Source organism: Bicyclus anynana, chromosome 26, assembly GCF_947172395.1.
Source record: "Bicyclus anynana chromosome 26, ilBicAnyn1.1, whole genome shotgun sequence".
In the NCBI taxonomy this organism is placed as follows: domain Eukaryota; kingdom Metazoa; phylum Arthropoda; class Insecta; order Lepidoptera; family Nymphalidae; genus Bicyclus; species Bicyclus anynana.
In genome coordinates this window covers 7,300,713-7,312,739 of record NC_069108.1, presented here as the reverse complement: position 1 = coordinate 7,312,739, position 12,027 = coordinate 7,300,713, and the positions used below count along the sequence as shown (strand labels likewise).

The 12,027-nt window shown below is 41.4% G+C and overlaps 1 protein-coding gene across 1 annotated transcript in view; it reads left to right on the top strand.

The window, feature by feature from the left end:
• Positions 1-12,027, top strand: part of LOC112045794 (uncharacterized) — a 23,244-nt gene extending 11,217 nt beyond the window's left edge. Inside the window, exons 2-6 of the mRNA XM_052889740.1 lie at positions 454-538; positions 1,306-1,514; positions 6,761-6,946; positions 8,050-8,209; positions 8,844-12,027. Coding sequence (XP_052745700.1) covers positions 458-538; positions 1,306-1,514; positions 6,761-6,946; positions 8,050-8,209; positions 8,844-10,409 — 2,202 coding nt within the window. The 5' untranslated portion in view covers positions 454-457 and the 3' untranslated portion in view covers positions 10,410-12,027. The remainder of the gene's footprint in view (positions 1-453; positions 539-1,305; positions 1,515-6,760; positions 6,947-8,049; positions 8,210-8,843) is intronic.

Genomic DNA, 12,027 nt, shown 5'->3' with positions numbered 1-12,027 from the left:
TACCAATTGATTTGAATTGAAGCAGGTGTTACTTTGTGGTAGTTCATCAGGATTATATAATGATTTATTTATTTTGCTGTCATCCGTGAAAAGTCGACGAACCCATGCGACAACGTCACCCATGCGACAACGTCACCCATGCGACAACGGCACCCATGCGACAACGTCACCCATGCGACAACGTCACCCATGCGACAACGGCACCCATGCGACAACGGCACCCATGCGACAACGGCACCCATGCGTCAACGTCACCCATGCGACAACGTCACCCATGCGACAACGTCACCCAGGTTGGACAAAATACTCTCTACGTATGTTTCACCCCAAAACCGGACAATTGCAATTGCACGTTGTGGAGTCAACATCTCCTGAGGATGTATATAGATTTAAGACAATTCACAAGTATGCAAGTTTCTCATACATAATACATTACAATAATTTTATTTTCAGTGAGATGGCACTGTTTATGAAACAAGATTTCCACCCACCCCTGCTGTCAAGGAAATGGATTGCAATGAAATTCAGGCCCAATATGGTAAGTGTTTATTGCCTGTGTCTATATTTTTAACCCTTAACCAGAGATGTGTGGTCACAGGCACAGCATGGTGTGCTGGTGGTTACTTTCCTAGAATTGGTCACTTCCCCATGCTTGCAGCTACCCTGCTTCTCAGTAGCATCTGTTTTAGTACTAAAACGGCACAAGAAAGCAGACGTGTCATGGGTTGCTTATTTTTTTGACCGATTAAGAAAACCTCAATCAGCCCAGCCAGGCATCAAACCTAGGTCCTCCATCTTATAAATCCACCGCGCATACCACTGCTCTACCGAGGCACTTAAAATTATAGGAGAGTTGATGTGGAGCTTTAGACCCAACATACTGCTTCTATGTGGGTCGGTGGGCTTAGGCAGATAATGTTAAATTTGTTAAAAATTCTAAGAGGTATGGTAGATAATTACATAGTCTAAGGCTAAAATTATGTTAAACTAGCAATCCCGGTGAAGCTTCACTTAGACTTTTGTGCACTTCGCCCCAACCCCTAACCTACCCCAACTCTACCCCACCCCTTATTTAAGTATTATTACAAATTGTATGTACAGGATTATAGTGTTGTTTTTAGTCTTTTTTTTTTAATACTTATATTAAACAAACCTTGTCTTAACAATAAAAAATACATTTAACCAAGAATCATCCAATTTGGTGCAGTTGTTCGAAAGTTATACACACATTTTGAAATTCCATTTTTATTTATATAGATTTGACTACAGCTGTTTGTTTTCAAAATAAAAAAAATCTCATTCCAGCTCATATACAGTAGGGAGAACATAATAGCGGTTCTGGAAAGTGGGCTGCTGTTCAGGGAGGACAGTGTGGAAGTGGAACAGGAGGCTCCTGAGGCTGCGGTCGCCTGGAGACATGCGGGCGGGACGGGGGGAGGCTGGCTCACCATGGGCGAACGGAACGTGGCAGTGTTGGCTATAGTGGCCCTGTTGTTGGCATCACCTCCAAAGAAGTATGTACCTTGTTTACTTTAGATACTACTACTAAGAGTTATTTCAAGCCTCCATAGCTCCACGATTAAGGGGTTCAGAGAAGATAGAATACTGTTTGTTGGAATTTGGATGGTATACTCTCCTGGTACTTAGTTGGAGGTGGAGTAGAAAGCTCCTAAAGTTGAAGTACCCTGTAGTCACGGGGGCGGTACGGTTGAATGGAATATGGCAGTGTTGACTATAGTGGCCCTGTTGCTAGCAACACCTCCAAAAGTATGTACCTTGTACGAGTTTACTTTAGATGCTACTGCTAAAAGTTACTTTAAAACTCCATAGCTCAATGATTAAGGGTCCAGAGAAGATAGAATACTGTTTGTTGGACTGTTGATGGTATCCTTACCTAGTACCTATTTGGAGGTGGAGGTGGCTGATGCTGAGGTCGCATGGAAACATACGGGTGGCACGGAGGGGAGGCTGGCTCACTACGGGTGAACGGAACGTGGCAGTGTTGGCTATAGTGGCCTTATTGCTGGCATTCCCTCCAAGGAAATATTTACATTGTGTGTTTTATGACCGTCCCGTCGACCAGAATAGTAGTGCTATTCTGTATCAACGTTTTTATAACTCACTAGCCGACGCCCGCGACTTCGTCCGCGTGAAATCCGATGTAATCTTTCAACTACCCCTATCCTACCTCTACCCTACCCCTAGCCTACCTCTACCCTATTCCTACCTACCCCTACCCTACTTTTCTGGTTGATTTTTTACACCTTGTGTCTGAAAAACCCAAATATCTTACGGAACCCTATTTATTTCCAAAATAAAATATAGCCTATGTTACTTGTGGATAATGTAGCTTTCGAATGGTGAAAGAATTTTTAAAGTTGGTCCAGTAGTTTTTGAGCCTATTCATTACAATCAAACAAACAAACAAACATACAAACAAAGTTTTCCTCTTTATAATATTAGTATAGATTAGTTTTAAATTACCCTCAATCTCTCTGTATAACACGATACTATAGAAAGATAATTCGAAAAATCGTTTTGCCCTCCTGAAGCTAATTCACTATATTTTTCGTATGCTAGTATAGACATAAACCAAATTCCATGTAACAAATATCATCCGGTTTACTGATGGATATCATACATGATATTTCCCAATTGATTTGAGGTTTATTTTATAACGTTATCAAGCCATATTCGGCTCACTGCTGAGCTCGAGTCTCCTCTCAGAATGAGAGAGGTGAATAGTCCACCACGCTGGCCCAATGCGGATTGGCAGACTTCACACACGCACAGAATTAAGATAATTATCTGGTATGCAGTTTCCTCACGATGTTTTCCTTCACCGTTTGAGACACGTGATATTTAATTTCTTAAAATGCACACAACTGTAAAGTTGGAGGTGCATGCCCCGGGTTGGATTCGAATCCACACCAGGGCCGGACCGTCCATACGGCGAACGGAGCGGTCGCTCCAGGCGCCAAATCCTAGGGGGCGCCGAAATGGTAAAGACAAGATCGAAAAGAAATTTATTTGTTTTCGATCGTCTATATTTAAATCGAAGAGATGAACGCGACGTGCGCGAATTTACTTATAGAGGCGTCTTTCTTTACCTATGGTGCAGGGAGTGCGTTGATTTTAACCCGGGTATATACAGGTAATAGAGGGCGCTAGGGTGATGATTGCACCCGGGCGCTGCGTGAGCTAGAGAGTCTTTACTTATAGTGCAGGGGGTGCGTTACACCCGGGTGTCGCGATCTCAGGGGCGCCCAAGCGCCACTCGCCGCGCGGGTTTTATAGGTACTAGGGGGCGCTACGGTGATGATTGCACCCGGGCGCTACGTGAGCTAGAGTCTTTACCTGTAGTGCATGGGGTGCGTTACACCCGGGTGCCGCGATCTCAGGGGCGCCCAAGCGCCACTCGCCGCGCGGGTTCTATAGGTACTAGGGGGCACTAGGGTGGCAGGCAGGCAGGCACTACGTGATCGAGAGACGGTATTGTGCCTCATTTTCAATTGGCCTGAGTATGGTCAAAATCTTCGCGTCCCATAAGTTCGTAGCCTAAGTAAACCAGGTAACTACAAAGCTATATTTATTTAGTTAATTTATTTTTCAACTTTATTTAGAGCTCAATACACTTATTTTGTTGGCCTGGAAACAATTCTATACCAGCTATTTTTTTTCTTTAAACTCTTTGAAAATGCATAGACCACTTTCATAAAAATAGAGCAGTGATAGCCCAGTGGATATGACCTCTGCCTCCGATTCCGGAGGGTGTGGGTTCGAATCCGGTCCGGGGCATGCACCTCCAACTTTTCAGTTGTGTGCATTTTAAGAAATTAAATATCACGTGTCTCAATCGGTGAAGGAAAACATCGTGAGGAAACCTGCATACCGGAGAATTATCTTCATTCTCTGCGAGTGTGAAGTCTGCCAATCCGCACTGGGCCAGCGTGGTGGACTATCGGCCTAACCCCTCTCATTCTGAGAGGAGACTCGAGCTCAGCAGTGAGCCGAATATGGGTTGATGACGAAGTGCTTTTTCTAGCTTCGGAAATAGATAAAAGTCGATGATCGAGACGAGACTAGATCATATGAATATGGTGGTAAGGTAAGAATTCTAAATTATACTGATGAATTTCTGCTATGCTTTTAACAAACGTTTCACACGTTTGTTAAAAGCATAGCAGAAACTCGCAAATTATCCTGATGAAACAAAACTTTTCTTCTCAATGATCATGGCCATTTTTCTTTAATTTGTCCTCTGAAACATCGCAGCAGATTTCACTATTAAGCAGAGTTTATATTTACGCCTTTTTTTAGTAATCCACCGTAATTACATCCCGCGAATCTCAAAAAACTAAGGCCATTACTTTTGCAACACGCAAAACCGCTTCTGCTTTTTTGGAACATTGGATCCTGGTCGTGTCCACTTTTTAGACTGTACTTTTGTTTCTGGAGTTAAAGTAATATACTCAGGTTTTAACCATGGTCTTGTGACCATGGTTACAAAAAAGTATCTGCCTCAAACAACTCCAAGCAGTTGCGAAAATTCGTCAGTCGATCGCGTATTTGTTCAACTCAAAGAAGTCAAGGCGATTATGTGATGTTTGGCTTTTGTTAAGATGCCAATAGTGTCAGCTATCTTCCTAAAAGTCAATCAATCTATCTATCTATCTATACTATAATAAAAGAGTAGAAATCGAGTGTCTGTACTTTGCCCAAATTTAACTAAAATCAAGTTAGGGCAATTAGAAATGAGCAATTGAATACGAAAACATTTTTTTTAATTTTCTTGTCTGTCTGTCTGTACGTCTGTCCTTCTGTCTGAATGTTCGCGCTATTCTCTGGTTCTACTGGACGGATTTTGATGCGGATTTCACAAATAGATTAAGCATAGTCCAGGGCAACATATAGGCTTTGTTTCATTAAGATCGGATATATAGCAAAAAACGCGAACTTTATTATACACCGGCCTTCGGCGGGGGGTTTGTAATAGGGCTTTCGACCGTGGCTATGGCTGGGCATTTTACCCGAGCGCAAAAAACGCGCGGCCTTCGGCCGCGAACTTTATTCTACACCGGCCTTCGGCCGGGGGCTTGTAATAGGGCTTCTTTACCTAAGCACAAAAAACTTTATAATATACTACTATATCATAAAAAAGTTTTCATTAAATTAAAAGCGAAACATAACGTCGTATGTGCTATCTTCTGATCAGTTTGAAGGCGGTGCCGGGTAAGTTAGTGCTGTGTTAATTGAAGCCGTATCTGAAAGAAGTGTCTGAAAATTCAGTCCAAAAATCCATAAAATCTTTATGATTTAAACGGCTTGAATCGAATCGAAATCGAACGGTCGAATTGAGAAACCTCCTCCTTTTTTTGAAGTCGGTTAAAAATGTATGTATGTATGGCTACGAACTTTTCAAACGTCCCTAGTATATAATGTTAGGAGCAAACAGGAAAGGCGCCTTAATTGGATCTCGCTCCATTCTAAAATTTACCTCGGTCCGGCGCTGATCCACACCCTCCGGAATCGGAGGCAGAGGTCACATCCACTGGGCTATCACGGCTCTCAGTTTTAAATTAACCTCTATCTCTCTCTGTATAACACGATACTATAGAAAGATAATTCGTTACTCGCACTTATGAGCATAGCTGGGCACCGTTAATCAAATAGTTAACTTCGTTAATCGTTAATCCCCTACAAAAAAAGTTAGCTTCGTTAAACGTTAAAGCGTTACATGTCGGAAGAATTAACGCAAGTTAACGTTAATCGGTTAATCCGTTAATATGACTGGTTTATATTGCATTTTTTTTTATATCATTGTGTGAGATCCCCATTGGAAAAATAAAGGTGAGCACTGGGGAAAAGTGACATAATTTGTTTTTAGTTTTATTATAGATAAAATCTATCTATAATTTTAACATAAATATAGTAATTTGTTGAAAAAAAATCTTTCATAATTTCTTACTTGTTTAAACCTGTTAATCACGTCGCGCGGTAAATAGTAGGCATTGGATTAACAATTAACGGACTTCTGCACGTTAACGGAAGTTAACGGGTCCGTTAACATTTTTAAAAGTTAACTTAAAAGTTAATCCGTTAATCAACATGTTAACTTCGTTAATTAACGATTAACGGATTAACGAGTTAATGCCCAGCTATGCTTATGAGTCATAGATAGGCTATTAAATAGCCCTCCTGCGGGCTAATTCATTATCTTTGTCGTATGTTAGTTGACATGAACGAAACTGAGTTTTCATTTAACAAATATCATCCGGTTTACTGGTGGATATCATACATGACATTTCCCAATTGATTTATTGATTATTTTATTAGGTTGATATTATAGACCAAAATAGTGATTAGGTCTTTTGACGGCCTCCGTGGCGCAGTGGTATGCGCGTTGGATTTACAAAACGGAGGTCCTGGGTTTGATCCCCGGCTAGGCAGATTGAGATTTTCTTAATTGGTCCAGGTCTGGCTGGTGGGAGGCTTCGGCCGTAGCTAGTTACCACCCTACCGGCAAAGACAACTCAATTCAACACAAAAAGGTATTTTTACGGAGCTCTATAACCGACGAACACGACCACCACATAACACCGTTATATGGTGTAAAAAACGAACAAAAACTGCTAGTTTAGTATAATATATGTATGAAATCTAAGCTCGTTTTCCTTAGAAAATTTTGTTCATGAATTTGGGTGCGATACCAGTCCATATGTATTTAGTCTGAGGTGCCGTAAGTGGATATAACGCTCAGTTTACAGCGCTGGTCGTTGGCGAAGCTGGCGGCGTACGCTTTGGCGCCGCTGGGCGTACGCGCGGCGCACCGCTCGCGATGCCGCGGCTCCCTGCGCGCGCTGCTGGCGCTGCTGCGCGACTACACGGCGCTCGTGCGGCGCGCCACCGCTTGTTGCCGCGAATACGCCGCGCTCCACGCGACCCTGTGAGTCACGATCATCCATCATCGCCATCGTCATTTTCATTATCATCGTTGTCGTTTTCGTGGTCGTCGTCGTTGTCCCACCATCACCATTTTTATTTTATTTTATTCTTTACAAGTTAGCCCTTGAATCTCACCTGATGGTAAGTGATGATGCAGTCTAAGATTTAAGCGGGCTAACTTGTCAAGGAGGAGGATGAAAATCGACACCCATTTCGGTTTCTACATCGTACCGGCATCGTACCGGAACGCTAAATCGCTTGGCGGTACGTCTTTGCCGGTAGGGTGGTAACTAGCCACGGCCGAAGCCTCCCACCAGCCAGACCTGGACAAATTAAGAAAATCTCAATCTGCCCAGCCGGGAATCGAACCCAGGACCTCCGTCTTGTAAATCCACCGCGCATACCACTCGCGTCCCATCTTCGTCCCCTTTTTTTCTGATTGTGTAAGTGCCGTAGGCTCCTTATGGGACCTCAGCGGCGTCACCGGGGGGTTTGGGCGAGCGCAGAAGCATCGCCTGATGGGGCCCGAAGGCAGAAGTAAGTAGATGGGCGGAACGGCTCTCTAAGGGCGTCTCCTCTGAGACTCGGACCTCGGCTAAGAGGGCCATTCGGGAAGGGTGTTTTGGCCTGAGTGTATAAGTCACGGCACCCCGATCGTGAGTTAAAAAACCCACGTCTGGGTGACGTTAGATTTCGGGGACCTCGTCTCCGCCGGCGAAGACGCTGTGTTGCTTGTGTTTGTGTTGCCTGAGAAGCATTGTCGTTCGTTATGTCATCGTCAGGATCGTGAAGGACGTTTTTGGGCGTCCAGATCTACAATCAGCGTTGGTATCGGGCTTCTTCGTCACCATTAGGTTTGAAGGTGCTTAAAGTGTAAGTTTCAGGAAACACAAACGCAGAAAAGGCGTTACAAATACTTGCTGTGCGAATTAGAAATGTAAATGCAAATTGTTTTGTACGAATTGCCTGAATGTTCACAACGTAAGGATGACACCGTCCGGTACCTTGCTGTTCTGTAGTCCTGTAACGAATTTACATGACGAAAATTTTCACAGAAATGAAGTTGCAGTTGCCAGACAATGCCAAGATTTTTAATGATTTCAGAGAATCAGTCACGTCGGCCGTAGAGTCGATGCATGCGATGCTGCGCCGCCAGCAGTCGGAGCTGCTGCTGCTCATGTGCAGGGCCTCATCAGCACTTCTGGGGAACGTGCCCTGGCTCCGCGGTGACGTCACCTACGAGCACCACACCGACACTCTGATGGTGAGTGGAGTGGTGGAGGAGTGACGTCACCTACTAATTCCACAGCTTCTAAGGTTCAAGGCTTAGACCATTAATAACAGGACTTGGTTCGCTAACCGTTACCCCTCTGGCAAAGATCAAAAATCTATGATCTAATGCGTTTATAAAAACTGTTGCTACAGAATCGATGTTTCATTGTTGTAATCGTTTTCGTCGTGTAAGGAACTCCCTAAAAATGCCGGTTTGTGTAGTTAAATGGCATAAAAAACGTCCAAAAACTTGTAGTTTAGTAAAAGATGGAATAACGTTTGATTTGAAAGGATTTAAACCTTAATTTTATTGAAGAAATAGCCAAACATCGATCAGTAATCGAATATTCTATGTATTTAATCTGTGGATAGTCTAAGCAATGTGTTTGTTAGTGTGTGTAAAATTTACGCGTGTTTGTATTGCGAGTCAAATTTATAGTTGTGTGTAGTGTATGACACAGAATATACTTAATGGTGTTAAATGTTTTCGATGTGTGAGTTTACCTCGTCCCCCTCAAAAAATGACAGACTTTTTTGTTGTTGATTTTGGGTGCGAACCACGTCCAGTTATTAATGGTCTAAGGTTCAAGGTGATGGTTCAAATCCCTATTTTCCATTGTTTTCAGAAAATCCACCACGCGTTCCTTGTAGTCCAGTCGACGTTACTAAAGCACATAGCGCTGGCTCACCTCATGCCAACGGCTCACACGCTGAAGCAAATATACAAAAACCACAATGAACGGTTATACTGGATCCACAATGTCCTTATAGAACATTTGATGCAAGAATTCAAGGAGAACTATGAATCCCTCGAAAGAATGTACAGGTTGCTAAAGAATTATGGCACCAAAGACTGTGACAGTGCGTTAAAAAAACCCGGTTCAGCCATTAATGATACCTGGTTGTACTCAGATGTTCACACCGGTGTAGCTAGATCGTGTCTCGAACTCAAAATGGCTTTAGACAAATGTAGCCATCTAGATATGTTCCTAGATGCCTGTGCGTTGAACAAGCAGGAGTTAGATTTGGATGTACTGGACAGGGATATAGATGAAGTCATAGACGCAATCACTAAATGCTTGTCAACAGCTCAAAACTCTCAAATAAGACTCAAAAAGATGCTCAACAAAGTTCGCATTGAGGAAGAGATACAGAGAGTGGAAGAGGAAACAGAAGTGGCAATTGTTAAAATTGATGATGCAGAACCAGAGATCAGAGATGAAGTTTTCTATTGCGTTAAAACAGATGATGATGCTGTTACAAATCCAGTTGGAGATGTAACAACAGGACCAGGGAAAAAAGAGAGAGAGACTTCTAAAATTGTACTAACTGAGTTGAAGAGGAAGTTAGTTAAAAGAGAAGATCTGATGATCGAGAGAGAGAGGCAGGCGTTAGCGAAAACTATGCCAGAATTAGATAAAATACCAGAGTTTCCGAGGCAGATACCCGTAGAGTTTACAGATAGAAAAGGCTTAATAACAAAATTGGATACAAAGAAAATAAGAACAGTTAGACTTTGCAAGAAATACAAAATCAGCAGACGTAGATATCAAAAGAAATGTCAGAAAAACAATAAGTATCACATTGAAATAGAAAATTATATGAATGACAGTGACTTGCCAAAAGATGTGCTTGAAGCAAACATTAAATTGAATATAAAAAGTGTATATTTATCAATAACAAAAGTGAAATGTGGTAATATAATTACAATATGGCGTAAATATGATTCAGTGATACATTCAGACAATGGAAATGAGTTAGTAGCATCCAGTTTTTCAGAATGCTCCAGCGCTGTAGAAGATAGTACGGAGAGCAAGAACATAGACAATATAGTAAGACAGAAGAAAGTGAGCCATTCAAATGATTTCAAATTCTCCAAAAGGGATTTGGAACTATCACCGTCGTCCTCTGACACAGATTTCGAAAATTTTCACAATGAACGCGCAGCACTGTTAGATGATATCAGAAGGCATAGAGTCGCTAGGAAAAAGAATGTTCCCGCCAAAAGACCCGCCACAGACAATGTAGACGAAAGCCTCAGGCCCATAGAGTATAGTTTTGGCACGGGAATGGCTATGGCATCAGTCTTACAAGTTAATAACAAACCTAAAATACCCTATATGTTGCAAGAAGAGGTCTTTATAGGCGATGGCGAAGTTTCAAATGACAGCGGAAACGATGAAGACGCCTAAACTACCAAACTTCCATAGATATCGCAGATTATTGACATTTGTAGTCTATGAACATAGATTTTATAGACAGTTTAGATGCTCAAGAGGGCTAGAACTCAGAGCAGTAAAGCCAGTTTACAAAAAATATACTTTCGTTAACAAAGTACTATTCATAGACGAATGTCTATGATAGTCTATGAATATTGATTTCATGGAATGTTGCTCGTATAAAGGACTATTCATAGATTAGTGTAATTAATTAATAGTCTATGCACATACACATAGACTATTTCGCGAACGAATGACTATTCATTCGTTGGAGATCTATTGTCAATAATTTATAGTCTATGAACATAAATTTCATAGACTATAGAGCAAAGGATGTATGCAGGATGATGTTTCATCAGTATTAAATATTTATAGATTTTTTTAAAGCATATAATATAGTATTTATGAATGAACATTACTTGTTATGTGGACAAGAATTAACAGTGATTTTTTACAATTTTCATTACACAACAGAGAGGGGAGATATTACGCACAATGGGAGTGAAAGAGAGCTATAGATTCCTAATCAAAGTGGAGAAGAGAGTGATTGTATAGAGATAGAATAAGATCGTATTTATTGTCTAAAAGTGTATATGGAAGACAATAGGCTAGTTGACACTTTTTTAAAATGGTCTTAAATTGCTCATTATTGTTCTACTAGATCATTGATCTCTTATAATAAAAGGATGCACAATCATGTAGAATATTTCACTTAAAGACTGGCCAATTTTCCTTTGACAGTTTTGGAATTATTGGTAAAGAAAATTATACCTTTACTATAGTCTAATAATCAATAAAATCCCAAATTCAAGGCAAATTCAACCTTAAGGATTGGGTTTAAGGTTGAATTTCCAAATGCGACTACTTGAATTGAGCGCCAAGAAATTGTGTTTTTTTTTTTTTTTTTTTTATTCTTTACAAGTTAGCCCTTGACTACAATCTCACCTGATGGTAAGTGATGATGCAGTCTGAGATGGAAGCGGGCTAACTTCTTAGGAGGAGGATGAAAATCCACACCCCTTTCGGTTTCTACACAGCATCGTACCGGAACGCTAAATCGCTTGGCGGTACGTCTTTGCCGGTAGGGTGGTAACTAGCCACGGCCGAAGCCTCCCACCAGCCAGACCTGGACAAATTAAGAAAATCTCAATCTGCCCAGCCGGGGATCGAACCCAGGACCTCCGTCTTGTAAATCCACCGCGCATACCACTGCGCCACGGAGGCCGTCAAAATCTGTTTCCGTCCCCACTCATTGAGTGGGGACGTTTTTTGGTCGCTGATTATGTATCCACTTTTTAATAGATCGATGTACTAGATTGAAAAAACTCATCATATTTTTTTGAGACATGAATACATGAAAATTTAATTTTTTAATTATTTTTTTGACAATACGAACCGAAACGCTATCGGCCATGATTGTTTATATTTTATCTGTTTCGTGACGTCACGTAAATCTGTAAACACTCCCTTTCACAAGATACGACTGACAAGCAAAAAAATAAAAATGGACATGCCATAATTTGACGTTTTTTTTTCTTTAGCGACGTGACGTCCCAAAATGGACGATAGCGTTTTTGACATTTGAATTTTT